Source organism: Cherax quadricarinatus, chromosome 4 (assembly GCF_038502225.1).
Source record: "Cherax quadricarinatus isolate ZL_2023a chromosome 4, ASM3850222v1, whole genome shotgun sequence".
Classification (NCBI taxonomy): Eukaryota; Metazoa; Arthropoda; class Malacostraca; order Decapoda; family Parastacidae; genus Cherax; species Cherax quadricarinatus.
Window position 1 is genome coordinate 73,655,486 of NC_091295.1, and position 13,922 is coordinate 73,669,407.

Consider the following 13,922-nt stretch of genomic DNA (forward strand, 5'->3'; position numbering starts at 1 on the left):
ATACTATATACGTCATTTAGTCTGTGTGTGCGAGTAATTCCCTATTGGAGATTGCGGGATGATCCCTAACTCAGTGATATGTATAAAATTATTATCACGTTTATATTCACAGAGAAATGTTGAACTAATGGACTGACACAGTGCCCATGTAGTTGTAGGTAATCAAGACTTATTTGAGGTATAATAACAGACTTAAGAACTGACTCCACCAACTCAGGTGCAGTGAACCAATACTTCAATAAACCAATTGCACATGATAAAAAAAAAAACAGAAAAAAAACTTGCTGCTTGAAATTGCAATTTAAGTTTAATTAAATACAGAAAATTACTGAAGACATGTGCATTTGAAAATATGTGAAATTATACATGTGATGATTAGCTTTGAGCTCAGAAAATTATATTATTATTATTAAAGGAAGAAACAGTTTTGGATTTCAGGAAGCAAGAAAGTCACTCACACAAGACATGACTCTTCTGTTCTTATATAATACTTGGTGGGGGAATACAGTTAGTACGGCCTCCCCGCCCCTCATACACATTCACCTGTTCTCTCTTTCCACATATGTATTTATTACTTTGAGTGCTAAACCCATAGGGGCTGTACAGTACCTCTTAACTCTCACTCTCCACCCCATCTCACTGGATACTAACACTCCCTCCACCTCCCTCTTCCCAGCATCCTGATGGTGGAGTGCCAGCATCCTGAGTGGAGGGAGCCATCACCCTCCCCCTTGCCCCAGGCACTGATCTCCACGCCCACCCACACCATGGGGATGGAGGGGTGGCTAACTCTGGATGACATCAGGGCTCAGGTAATTATTAGTCGTTAAATGGCTGGTTGGTTTGGTAAGGTTTGTCAGGAAAAGGACAAGTGTTTCCTGACATAGGTCTTAGTCATATGATAACCCACAGCTGGAGCTTTTGGTCATCTGACCGAGGCCTTCCAGTGGCTTACTGGTCCACGCTTTTAAAAATTATGATCATATTTATACCCATTTTTCGTTAAATGGCCTGTATTAACAGCGTATAATATAAATTACAGAGATTATGAAACATATGAATCAGGGTTGAACTGTATTTAGGAATTCACAAATAACCCACATTTAACAGAAGAACCTTAAGCATTAGCATTAGTTTATACAAAATGTATTGCATTATTATTATTATTATTATCAAAAAGAAGCGCTAAGCCACAAGGGCTATACAGCGCTGCAGGGTAGGAAAGGAAGCGATTGTATTGGGCGGCAGAAGGGGGCAGGGGCGATCAGTAGGTTACAGAAAACAGCGGGGCAGGGGATAGTGCAGGGTAGAGGGTAGCAAGAGATCGAGGTAGAAAGGGCTGAAGGTATCATCAGAGTTTGTGAAGTAAGTCAGTTGTTGTCAAAAAGTCAATGAGAGAGTCCGGATGAAAGGTGGGTCCATCAGCGATTAGATTTTTAGATTTTGCCACCGAAGTGGCTAGTTTATTGTGCACCCCATATCCATCCTGTGGACGGTAGCGCGAGAGCATATGGATACACAAAAGGCCTAGGAACTAGGCCCCAAAGGGTTAACAGGAATACATATGGATTTATATCTACATATCTATAGTTCACTTATCTGTTACAAGCAAATTTAGGAAATTTGCTTAGTATATTTGGTATCTTATTTTCATTAATAAGATATCTTGACATGTCACATAGGTTATTATACTGTCTGTCTCTGTATTCCTCAATAAGTGGACAATTAAGCACATAGTGTTCAAGAGAGTGACCATATGCCTGATCACATAATTTACATTTAGTTTGATCATCATCTGTGTGTCTCCCAAACTGCCAGAAGTACTTGTAACCAAGCCTAAGCCTGGCCACTACAACATCAGTCAGTCTGTTCACATTGCAAGTTGCTCCATAAACATACTTATCTACGTTCATGTTATCATAGTGGGTTATAGATCTACTCAGGCTTCTAACTGCATTCCTATAACAATCATCTTCATTATTTACTTCTCTCCTAATATTATTCCTAATGCTAGACACAGTTATACCAAAGTTATATTCTACGTTCTCCTTCTGGATACTCTTCTTGGCTAACATATCAACTTTATCATGAAGGAGTAATCCAATGTGTGATGGGATCCATAGCAATTGTACATTAATTCCTTTGTCCCTAATTTTTGAGTATCTATACCTGGCTTCCCCAATGAGCATGTTGTTGGAGTCATTATATGAGCCAAGAGCCTTCAATGATGACATAGAATCAGTAATGATGATAGAGTCAAGCTCAGTGTCATAGGTTAGCTTTAGCGCCATTAGGATTGCAAACAATTCAGTTTGCAGTGTAGACGCCCAGTTGTTAATTCTTATGCCTAACTCAACAAATTTATTATCGTTCTTAACTAGGGAGGTGGCAACAAGAGCAGATGCAGCCCTGCCAGAAGACTCCTGTTTAGATCCATCAGTGTATATAACTTGTGATAACTTATTACTACCAGCTAGGCGAAAAATTTCTTCTTGAGCAGTTGCTCTAACAAGAGATTTAAGGAAGGGATTACTAGCAATGAGCTTCTTGGGAGGGGCTTGTAGGTATGTGATATTAAATGAACACATCTTCCATGGAGGGGTGAAATACTCTTGTTGCCTACAGTGATACAGTTCATGCAGGTTATAAAACTTAATGCAATTGCACGTTTTCACAATCCATTTAGATCTGTGTGTATTTACCTCTAGACACTTGGTAAGATTCACTGTGACAGTGTCTGGTTCGTTTCTCAACATTCTAATACCGAGTACAGTGTTAATTTCAACAATCCTATCACTGATACTAGAAATACCTTCCTCATGTTAAGAACTTTTGTAGATCTGGGACAGCCAAGAATAGTCCTGAGAGCTTCATTTTGCATTAACTCCAAGGGTCGGAGGGAAATTTCTCTAGCTAATATCAACATGGGAGGAGCATAATCAATTAAGGACCTAACATAGGCTATGTACATCATTCTCACGATTCTCACATTAGCACCATAGTTGGGATTGTAGCCAGCAACAGCTTTGAGAGCATTTAGCCTAGCTTTACATTTCTTGTTTAGTTGTGGTATAGTGGATTTGTTAAAGGGTACATCTACACCAAGATATCTGTAAGTTTTAACGTAGCTAATGATTTCACCCTGCAAATAGATGGGTGGGGGATGTCGTTTGCTTGTTAATATCTTTGTTTTAGAGGAAGATATTATGAGGCCTAGTCGATTACAAATTGCTTGAACTTCATTAAGAATGGTATTCATCTTCTTATGCCCTGTTGTATGGATCATATCATCAGCATAGCTTATAGCTATATGTTTAGGTGAGGCAGGTAGAGCATTTAGGAGAGCATTAATCAGAATATTAAATAGCATGGGACTAAGAACTCCTCCCTGCGGTGTACCTAAAGACATTTCTTTAGAATCACTTCTGAAGCCTTGGTAAAGGACAGAGGATACTCTATTTGACAGGTATCCTATTATCCAGCAGAGTAAGCTACCACCAATATTCATTTTGGCTAGTTCATGTAGTATAATGGTTCTGTTTGCAATATCAAATGCAGATTTTAGATCAAGAAAAGTGGTAAAACTAGTAGAGGTGTGTGCAGTGAGAAAGGTGTATAGTGATACTGGTCCTGTGGGGAGCAGCAGCAGGATAATACTGCACCACCTCTTGGGGCCCTTAACAACAACAACAGTTTGGTGTATGTCATGGGCGCCAACACATGGTGTGTGATTCTCTCCTACTATATCCATTTATCAGTGATGCAGATTACATGGTGAGTTTAAATATGTGGCCTGTAGTTATAACTTTTCTCTTGACTTATGCAAGACATCACCATCCCTGTAGAAGCCATTATTAGATGTACTAGTCATTATATTTTGTTGTTGCAGAAGTACTATGAAGATTCTATGTTCAATAAAGCCTAGAGATAAGGCCTGTGTTTCTATCACAACAATTTATTGAACATAGAATCCTGGGCTACCTGGTGGTGATCCTGCGCTAGATTACATCACAACATGGAGCGTTTACTGAAACCTGAGAGGCTAGACTGTGACCCCAGCTTATCAACGGCTGCTCAGGAATGGAAGCACTGGTTTAAGACTTTCGAAAACTTCTTGGGAGCCCTTCCTAAAGAAGATCTAGATAAACTAAGTCTGCTCATCAATTTTGTGTCACCTAAGATATACGAGGCTATTTCTGAGTGTAATACCTACGAAGATGCTATCAAAACCCTCAAGTCTCAGTATATTAAACCTACAAATGAAATCTTTGCACGCTATCGCCTTGCAACTCGCCGCCAGCAGATTGATGAATCCTTAGAGGAATACTTTCAAGCACTGAAAATTTTAGGTAAGGACTGTCACTTCCAAGCAGTGACAGCTGCTCAGTATTGTGAAGAGTCCATCAGGGATGCTTTTATCAGTGGCCTGCAATCACCAATAATAAGGCAGCGTTTATTGGAGAATAAAACTCTCGACTTAGCCGCTGCCTTTGACCAGGCAAGAGCTCTAGATTCAGCCCAGAAGAATTCTGAAGTATACAGTACCACTCAGCCTTCTCGAGTGGTAAGTGCTGCAATTCCTGACCAAGACTCTTGCAATGAAGTTACTGTGGAACCTGCCTCAGTGACAGCAGCAGCAGGTACGGTGTGTTTCTTTTGTGGTTTTCCAAGACATCCACGTCCAAAGTGTCCTGCTCGTGAAGCAATGTGCCATAAATGCCACAAGAAAGGTCACTTTGCTAAAGTATGTCGTGCTAATGCATCAACAAGAGCTAGTGCCTCCACACATTCCAGTGATCATGCGACTCTAGCAACAGTGACTTCTGCGGCTACTCCAAATTCACTGTCAAAGGCAGTTGTGAAAGTATTCATCAAAGGAACAGAAGTAGATGGTCTTATTGATAGTGGCAGCTCAGAGAGTTTCATCAATCTTGACTTAGTTAAACGCCACTCCTTGACTGTACATCACTCATCAGGTACCGTTTCCATGGCATCAACATCTCTCTCTATTCAGACCTTAGGGTTTTGTAAGGTAAATCTCAGAGTTAATGGAAAGGATTATCAAGATGTACATTTAGCTATTCTGCCACAACTGTGCTCTGATGTTATCCTTGGTCAGGACTTTCAGAAGCTGCATGGTAGTGTCACCTTAACATATGGAGGTGAACTGCCTCCTCTTGTTGTCTGTGGACTTAGCACTTTAAGGGTAGACCCACCAAAGCTGTTTGCAAATCTTACCGCGGATTGCCATCCTATATCAGCTAAGTCACGCCGCTATTCTTATGAGGATCGGATGTTCATTGAGAAAGAAACTCAGAGGCTGCTGAAGGAGGGTATTATAGAACCGAGTGATTCCCCTTGGCGTGCACAGGTTGTTGTTGTTAAAGATGGTTATAGGAAACGGAGACTGGCTATCGATTACTCTGAGACAATCAACAAATTTACACTTCTTGATGGGTACCCTCTACCTCGAATTGATGATACAGTGAACAAAATTGCTCAGTACTATGTGTTTAGCACAATTGATCTACAGAGTGCCTATCATCAAGTCCCTATAAGGAATGAAGATAAACCATACACAGCGTTTCAGGCTAGTGATGGCCTGTATCAGTTTACCAGAGTCCCTTTTGGAGTCACCAATGGGGTAGCCTGCTTCCAACGAATTATGGATTCACTCATTCAGGAATAGCAACTCATGGGAACTTACGCGTATTTAGATAATGTTACCATTTGTGGCAAGACCCAGGAGGAACATGATGCAAACCTTGATAAGTTTTTGGAAGCCGCCAAGAAGAAAAATATCAGTTACAATGAGGAAAAGTGCACTTTTTCAACTAAAAGGCTTAGCATCCTTGGTTATGTAGTGGAAGGAGGTTCAATATTCCCAGACCCTGAACGACTACGACCTCTACGGGAACTTCCAATGCCTCAAGACAAAAAGTCACTCCGAAGAACTCTTGGTCTCTTTGCTTATTACTCACAATGGATCTACAACTATTCAAGTAAAGTCCGCCCATTGAGTGCTACCACATTTCCTGTGACAAAGGAAGCAGAAGCCGCTTTCCATACTCTCAAACAGGACATTGAAAACTCAGTAGTTCAAGCCATTGATGAGTCCCTACCATTCGAAGTGGAAACGGATGCATCTGACATTGCCATTGCTGCAGTCTTATCTCAGGCAGGACGACCAGTAGCCTTCTTTTCGAGAACTTTTCAAGGATCAGAGAAATGTTATGCTGCTGTAGAAAAAGAAGCCCAGGCCATCATAGAAGCAGTTCGCCACTGGAGGCATTATTTAACTGGTAGACATTTCACCATAAGGACTGACCAACGGTCCGTGATGTATATGTTCGACAAGAAGCACAAAAGTAGGATAAAGAATGACAAGATATTACGCTGGAGGATGGAACTATCGTGTTATGACTTTGATATTCTGTACCGACCGGGTCAAGAGAACATCTCACCTGATGCATTCTCTAGGTCCCACTGTGGAGCAGCATGTCATGATTTGCAATCACTCTCAGCTCTCCACAAGGCTTTGTGTCACCCAGGAGTTACACGCCTGTACCATTTTGTCAAATCAAAGAACATGCCCTACTCAGTGAAAGATGTGCGACAAGTGATCAGAGCATGCAGAGTATGTGCAGAGTGCAAGCCAAACTTTCATCAGCCAGAGAAGACTCATCTCATAAAATCCACCCAGCCTTTCGAAAGATTGAATATAGATTTCAAAGGACCTCTACCAAGCACAAATCAGAATAGGTATTTCCTTAACATAGTAGATGAATATTCAAGGTTTCCCTTTGTATTCCCCTGTGCAAATGTGGCTGCTTCAACTGTTATTAGTTGTCTTTCACAGTTGTTCTCTATTTTTGGTATGCCAGCTTATATCCATTCAGACAGGGGATCCTCGTTCATGAGTAACGAACTTCAGGAGTTTTTGGCTAGCAAAGATATTGCCTGCAGCAGAACAACAAGCTACAACCCTCAAGGCAATGGTCAAGTGGAGCGGTTCAATGGTACTATATGGAAGGCAGTTACAATGACATTGAAGTCGCGCAATCTACCTGTTCAACACTGGCAAACTGTCCTTCCTGATGCTCTTCACTCTATTAGATCACTGCTGTGCACAGCTACTAATGCAACCCCTCATGAAAGACTCCTCAACTATTCACGTCGTTCCTCTACGGGAGCCTCCGTGCCCACTTGGTTATGTCATCCTGGACCCGTTCTCCTGAAGAGTCACCGTAGGATGAACAAGACCGATCCTTTAGTGGAAGAGGTAGAGCTCCTGCAAGCTAATCCACATTACGCCCACATTCGCTACCAAAATGGTGAAGAGACTACAGTATCTACAAGACATTTAGCCCCAGTTGAAATCCCTATTAGTGTGGAATCTCAAGATACACCAATAGATGTGAAAGATGCTTCGTTTTCTCCTGGAAAGCCCCTTGAGACTACCGCTATGGAAATAGAGGATTCTGCTCCAGCAGTTAATCAAACCCCACTGGAAAATATCGAACCTGGTGAAGAGGCTCAAGGGCTACGAAGGTCGGGACGTGTACGTCGCCCACCTAAGTTTGGGAGATTACTGTCTCTGATATTTTAAAAGGGGGAGATTGTAGTGATACTGGTCCTGTGGGGAGCAGCAGCAGGATAATACTGCACCACCTCTTGGGGCCCTTAACAACAACAACAGTTTGGTGTATGTCATGGGCACTAACACATGGTGTGTGATTCTCTCCTACTATATCCATTTATCAGTGATGCAGATTACATGGTGAGTTTAAATATGTGGCCTGTAGTTATAACTTTTCTCTTGACATATGCAAGACATCACCATCCCTGTAAAAGCCATTATTAGATGTACTAGTCATTATATTTTGTTGTTGCAGAAGTACTATGAAGATTCTATGTTCAATAAAGCCTAGAGATAAGGCCTGTGTTTCTATCACAACAAGGTGGAAATACAGTTCTGCACACTTTTACCTTTCATGAACCCATAGAGGTAGGGGGAAAGTTGATGTCTGATTCTGTAGTACAATCTGTTAAGCATCATTCTTTCAAAAGTTTTGCAAAGACAACTAGTTAAGGAGATCGGCCTAAATGTATCAGGCTGTTGGGGCTTAGGGATAGGCACAATGAGACTATTGGTCCAGGAAGTAGGAAGAACGCCCTCAATGTAACTGAGATTATACAGTGCCAACAAAGGGTTATCAGGCACGTGCCTTAGAGTTCTGAGAATATCATAGGTTATACCATCCTCTCCAGGAGCAGTTGATCGACCTTTGGTTAATGCATTATCTAATTCATACTCGGTAAAGAGGCAATCACTCTCATCAATATTTTGGCTCTTAAAATTAATCAGTTTCAACATTTCTTCAGAAGTACTCTCTAAATTTTTTCTAATATGAGATGGAAGGCTTTCATGCCTGGATGTTTTGGACCAGTCATTTATGAGGTCATTTGCTTTTTCAAGAGGAAAGGGATGAGCAACATTGCCAGTCTTTTTCCTGGTTATTTTATTTATACCTTTCCAAGCCAAACTCAAAGGGGTGGACCTATTTAATCCACTAACAAACTGTTCCCATTCCTGTTGCCTAAGTTCTTCCTTTCTATTCCTTGCATTTGTTAGTGCAGCTTGGAACGTTCTGAGCAGGTCTGGGGTTCTACATTCACAGTATGCTTTACCAATCCTCCTAGCTGCATGTGTTAGATTGCGCAGCTGTGGATCATTATAGTATTTACATCCATCAGCGAGAAGGGAAGGTAAAGAGAGAGCAGCGGAGCGAAGACGACGTTGGAGGTAAATTCTGCGTGCTCGTTGATGAAGTGGGCAGTCAAACAGAATGTGGCTGACTGATAATGGAACCTGGCAATTCTCACGGAGAGGAGCAGGGCGCCTCTCCATGAGATATCCATGAGTAAGACGAGTATGGCCAATGCGGAGATGGGAGAGAGTAGTCTCCCAACCTCGGCACTGGTGACAAGAAGACAGCCAGTAACCTATAATGTATTGCATGCTTTTGTACCTAACAATATTTTATTATGTGTAAACTACATTATCTGTATACTGTATAAAAGAAAGAAAAAAAAGTGAATTTGAATTTATGGCAGCATCTCAGTCCATCCTGGACCACTGTAACATGAAAATAGTCTATGATGGAATGTCATCATAATTAATTAAAACTAAGTGCTAAACCCAAAAGGGTCATACATTATTATAATCATAACCAAGCACTAAACCCACAGGGGTCATTTAGACTGTCGTCACAAGATTCCTTTCCTATGTGCAAGTTATCTGTTTATTCTTCTACCCATAGTAATACATATTTTTTTTATTCTGTATTCAGTTTATGACATTTATTAATGTCTCCCATTACTACAGTAAGTCTCCAGGTCTTGTGCCCCTACAGAAGGCAGAAGGTCTCCGGCTCCAGCAGGTGCCCAGAGACAGTGCTCGGAGCTTTGATGAGGACACTGGGACTGGTGGCTCTGACTTACTGAGGAACCATCTTCTAGCCTCCCCTACAACACTGTCGTCCCCAGCACTTCCTCTCGCTTCCATCGCCACCTCCCTCGTAGCCACCCCTGCACCTTCTGCAGAATCTACTCACCAGCTGGTTTCATCTTCTTTGCCAAATTCATTGCAAAATTCTTCCTCCTTTTCAGTTACCACCTCCTCCATTCCCCCTTCCTCGTCTATTTCCTCACCTACTTCTCTCTCTAATTCCTCCTCTTCCATTTTGTCATCATCCTCTAATTCTTCTTTTCCATCTTTCTCGTCTTCCACTTCCTTCCACTTGCTTACCTCTTTTCCAACTTCTACTCCTGAATCTTCTCCTCCTGAACCTGCTGCTACCTCTCCATCTTTCTTGGAATCCTCTTTATTTCTCACCTCCCCATCCTCTGTCAAGTCCATGGATACCCTGCCCCCCACTGCTGGGGTAGAGACAGACAGAGTGAGAAGGGAGGCTGTGGAGGGTGGCAGAAAAAGGAGAGAAGTGGTGGAGAAAGCCAGAAAGAGGAGGGAAGCAGCTGAGAAAGTCAGGAAGAGGAAGGGAGAGGTACAGATAGCAGCTTCATTGACTGCCGGAGAGCAGCAAATGCTGCTACTCCACAATCTGAGAGCTGCTACAGGTTGGTAGAAACATCAGCCATTGCTGTTGTTCATATTAATTTATATGTACATGCCACTGTCAACAACACAGACACCTCATTCATATTTATGAATAACCTGATTATCTACTTAAACTATATCTATTTCAATATTATCAATTATAATAATGGATAATGCTAAACTTGGGGTTGTATAACAACTGGGGAATGGGAAATAATCAGGTTTGATTCGAGGAAAGAGAGAGCAGCTCCAGTTCTTTGGATCAAAAAATGTTCACCAACATCAAGGTCTTCCCCTTGAAGTGTATATACCATACAGTATCTAGAAATATTATATACTACAAACAAAAATGTGGACAACTCAGTGACATTCATTCCGGACCGAATGTATAAATAAAGTAAGTGTAGTATCCACTTCCTCTCTCTCTCTCCTCAGCTACAGCCATGTCCACACACTCCACTCTGGGAGACAAGGCATTATCCCTCAGCACTACCAAGATATTTAGATTCAAGACTATTCTCATAGGTCTGATATACTTCTCTTTCGGAGTCTTCCTGTACCAGACAATCCGGTGGGCTGTTGAAAAGCGGGTGCCAAGTGCTTTAATAACCACCTCCAGTAACACTGGCAGACGTGTGGATGGTGCAGATTACCAGGCTGCCTCCTTACTTCACACCTTGAATACAGTATGTACCTCATTAGTATATAAGTTCTGTTTTCTTTGTGATTTCAATCTAGTGTGAATAATAGTAAAAAATTTCGAATACAAATCTTATGAGCAGTTTTTTTTTTTTTTTTTTTTTTTTTTTTTTTTTTTTTTTTTTTTTTTATTTTATTCGCCGGTATTCTTCCGGCCCGGGTCTTTTCCAAGTAGTGGTGACCCGGCCTTGGCTCCCTATCTGGGGAGTGTCTCGAGACTTAAGTCTCCCATGGGAGGAGGTACAGTACCTCCTCATCTTTGGGACCAAGTGTCCCCAGGCCTAGCCACATTCCCCGCCCTCACGGGGCTCGTAGGGAGAAGCTAGGCCTCTGGTCTGCCATCTACCCCGCCTCGAAGGGGCTCGTGGGGATGGCAGCCTTATGAGCTGCAGATGGTAGCAAACTCAAGCCTCTTTTTGGGACTTATCTATCCTCTCCTCCCTACCTCAGATGCCTGAGGTGGCAGTGGAGGCAGTACTTCTGAGCGAGAAGGGGTCAGAGGTATGGGTGAGGCAGCCTCCATGTCTCCCTGTATATCTAGGTCACCTCAATCTCTTTCATCAGCATCAACCTCAAGACGATAGCTCTAATCTCCATCATTCAGCAGTAAGGTAAATTTTCACTTTCATTTTAGCCATTGTCAACTTCTGTCATGACTCAGTTTTTTGTACATATAATATTTGATGGTATTTGTGTTAGCTTAGTTTATATGTTGCTTTATTGCATGCATTTCCAGTGGTATATCATGTGACTGCTGTTGTCATTAAAAAGCAATTTGATTTAAAGAGTATATTGTTAATACAGCTCTGTTATGTGAGTTTGGGTGGAGGTCAAGCATCCTGAACTTCTATTGCCCTCCTCATTGACTTCATGGAGTAGTAACTGCAGCCTCTTGCCAACAAGGCTATGCCCACTCCATCACTCCTAACTCCACTACACCTCAGCCAGACCACCTCACCTCACCTACCTCCATTACACCTTGGCTAGACCACCTCTTACCTCACCTACCTCCACTACACTTCGGCCAGACCGTCAGACCCACATTATACAAGGTAACAGTCATTTCGGAGCAAAAGAGATTCTAACAGAATACACTAAAGCCTATAAATTGGAAAAAAAATGGTTATTATACAGAATTCCCAGAAAGTGCTGAATCCATATGGTTCACTCAGCTATGTTCTCCTGTATTATTATTATAATCATGGGGGAAGTGCTGAACACACAGGACACACTGAAGTTAAATCCAAGAAAGGTGAGCTGTAACATCATTAAATCTTCATACTCAGTATTTCACATATTTCCTATGAGGAATAAAATATTTTATCACCTTTTATACTTGGTATTTTACCGTCGGTACTTCCCTTATAAAAGTGAAAAAAAAAATATTTTTGTAAATCTCAGACTAACTTCCTTAATAAATGGTCCAAACGTATATATACGTTTTTTCAACATTTGAAAGTATGTAAAAAAATGTAGATCATCTTTTTTCTTTTTCATTTGAAAATGTGTAAAAAAAACTTTTATCTACATTTGCTTTTTTGTTATGTTCGAAAATATGTAAAAAAAAAAACGTAGATCTACGTTTGGAGCACTACGGATTTGAACGTCGATCTGTTTGGACCGTTTAAGGGTTAACTGAAAAAAAAGTGTTTTAATTTCTGATTTTATGAAATCAAATCTATGAGATATTATTGTGAAGTGTGTATATGCTAAATTGTAGGTGATCATGCCCATGTATGTGCACAATGTACATATAGATATGTGCAAATGCTCCACTGTGCATATTACCTGGAGTTTACCTGGAGAGGGTTTCGGGGGTCAACATCCCTACGGCCCAGTCTGAGACCAGGCCTCATGGAGGATCAGGATCTGATCAATTAGGTTGTTACCGCTGGCCGCATGCAAACTGACGTATGAACCACAGTCCGGTTGGTCAAGTACTGACTTTAGGTGCCTGTCCAGTGCCTTTAAGAAGGCACTGGACAGGCAGGGGTCTATCGGTAATCCCCCTTATGTATGCTGGGAGGCAGGTGAACAGTCTTGGGGCCCGGACACTTATTGTGTTGTCTCTCCATGTACTCATGGTACCCCTGCTTTTCATCGGGGTTATGTTGCATCTCTTGCTGAGTCTTTTGCTTTCATAGGGAGTGATTTTCGTGTGTAGGTTTGGTACCAATCCCTCCAGGATCTTCCAAGTGTATATTATCATGTATCTCTCTCTCCTGCATTCGAGGGCCAACATATACAGATTATAATCATTATACAGGTCTACATCTCTTTATCTGAAATTCTGAAATTTGAAAAGTTCCGAAAACCAAAGTTTTTTCGTGGAGTGTGGAGCATCAGCACTGACAGCCAGAGTGGCAGGTGAAATTCGAAACACTACTGGCCCCAAGGGTTTCAGATAAAGGGATGTGGACCTGTATTTTGTAATTACCCACTGAAACGTGTTCATTGAAGTAACAGTTGTTTAACTTGAGAATTAATCTGTTGTATAGCTCATTATGATTATTTATTATTATTATTATTATTATTATTATTATTATTATTATTATTATTATTATTATTATTATTATAAAACTAAGCACTAAACCCAGAAGGGTCATAAGCACTGCAAGGAGGGATGTACTATAGGAAAGGTCAGAAATGAGTGAAGGGAAGGAGAGTGCAAGAGCTAGTGGAGAGTGCAAACATAAAATAAAATACAAAATAGTTCAATAAGTTAGTTTCCACTAAAAAGTCAGAGTCTGCCTCAAAAGTGGGACTTTCAGCGAGGAGGTCAGCATGTGATGGGGCATTTTATATCTCGCATCAGGAAAATACACCAAAAACATGTGAGTACACGCAATGACTTGAAATAATTTAAGAGGAATTGATAGGAAAGATAGGGAGAGAATCTGAATTATGAAAACAAAGGTCAAGGGAACACGGATGGAAACTGAAGACTCAGATGAGTCACAGACATGTAGAGCAATGTGTGTCTAGTCTCAGGGTGGTTAAGGTGTAATGATTTGGATGAGGATGTGGCAGAAGCAAATTAAATACAGCTTCAAGAGTAGATATGATAAGATCCAAGAGGCCAGAAATCAGTAATGCCTCTTAA

The 13,922-nt window shown here is 41.2% G+C and overlaps 1 protein-coding gene across 1 annotated transcript; it reads left to right on the top strand.

The window, feature by feature from the left end:
* Positions 1 to 10,563: 10,563 nt before the first annotated feature.
* LOC128684482 (uncharacterized) lies at positions 10,564 to 12,186 on the top strand. The gene is made up of 3 exons (XM_053770682.2): positions 10,564 to 10,806; positions 11,270 to 11,430; positions 11,624 to 12,186. The coding sequence occupies exons 1-3, from the start codon at positions 10,564 to 10,566 to the stop codon at positions 11,634 to 11,636; spliced, it is 417 nt and encodes a 138-aa protein (XP_053626657.2). The 3' UTR covers positions 11,637 to 12,186.
* Positions 12,187 to 13,922: the final 1,736 nt, after the last annotated feature.

Bases quoted from the DNA above. Each gene is read 5' to 3' on its own strand.
- LOC128684482 (XM_053770682.2), top strand. From the start codon at position 10,564: ATGTCCACACACTCCACTCTGGGAGACAAGGCATTATCCCTCAGCACT. The intron at 10,807-11,269 runs GTATGTACCTCA...TCCCTACCTCAG, and splicing joins TACTTCACACCTTGAATACA to ATGCCTGAGGTGGCAGTGGA.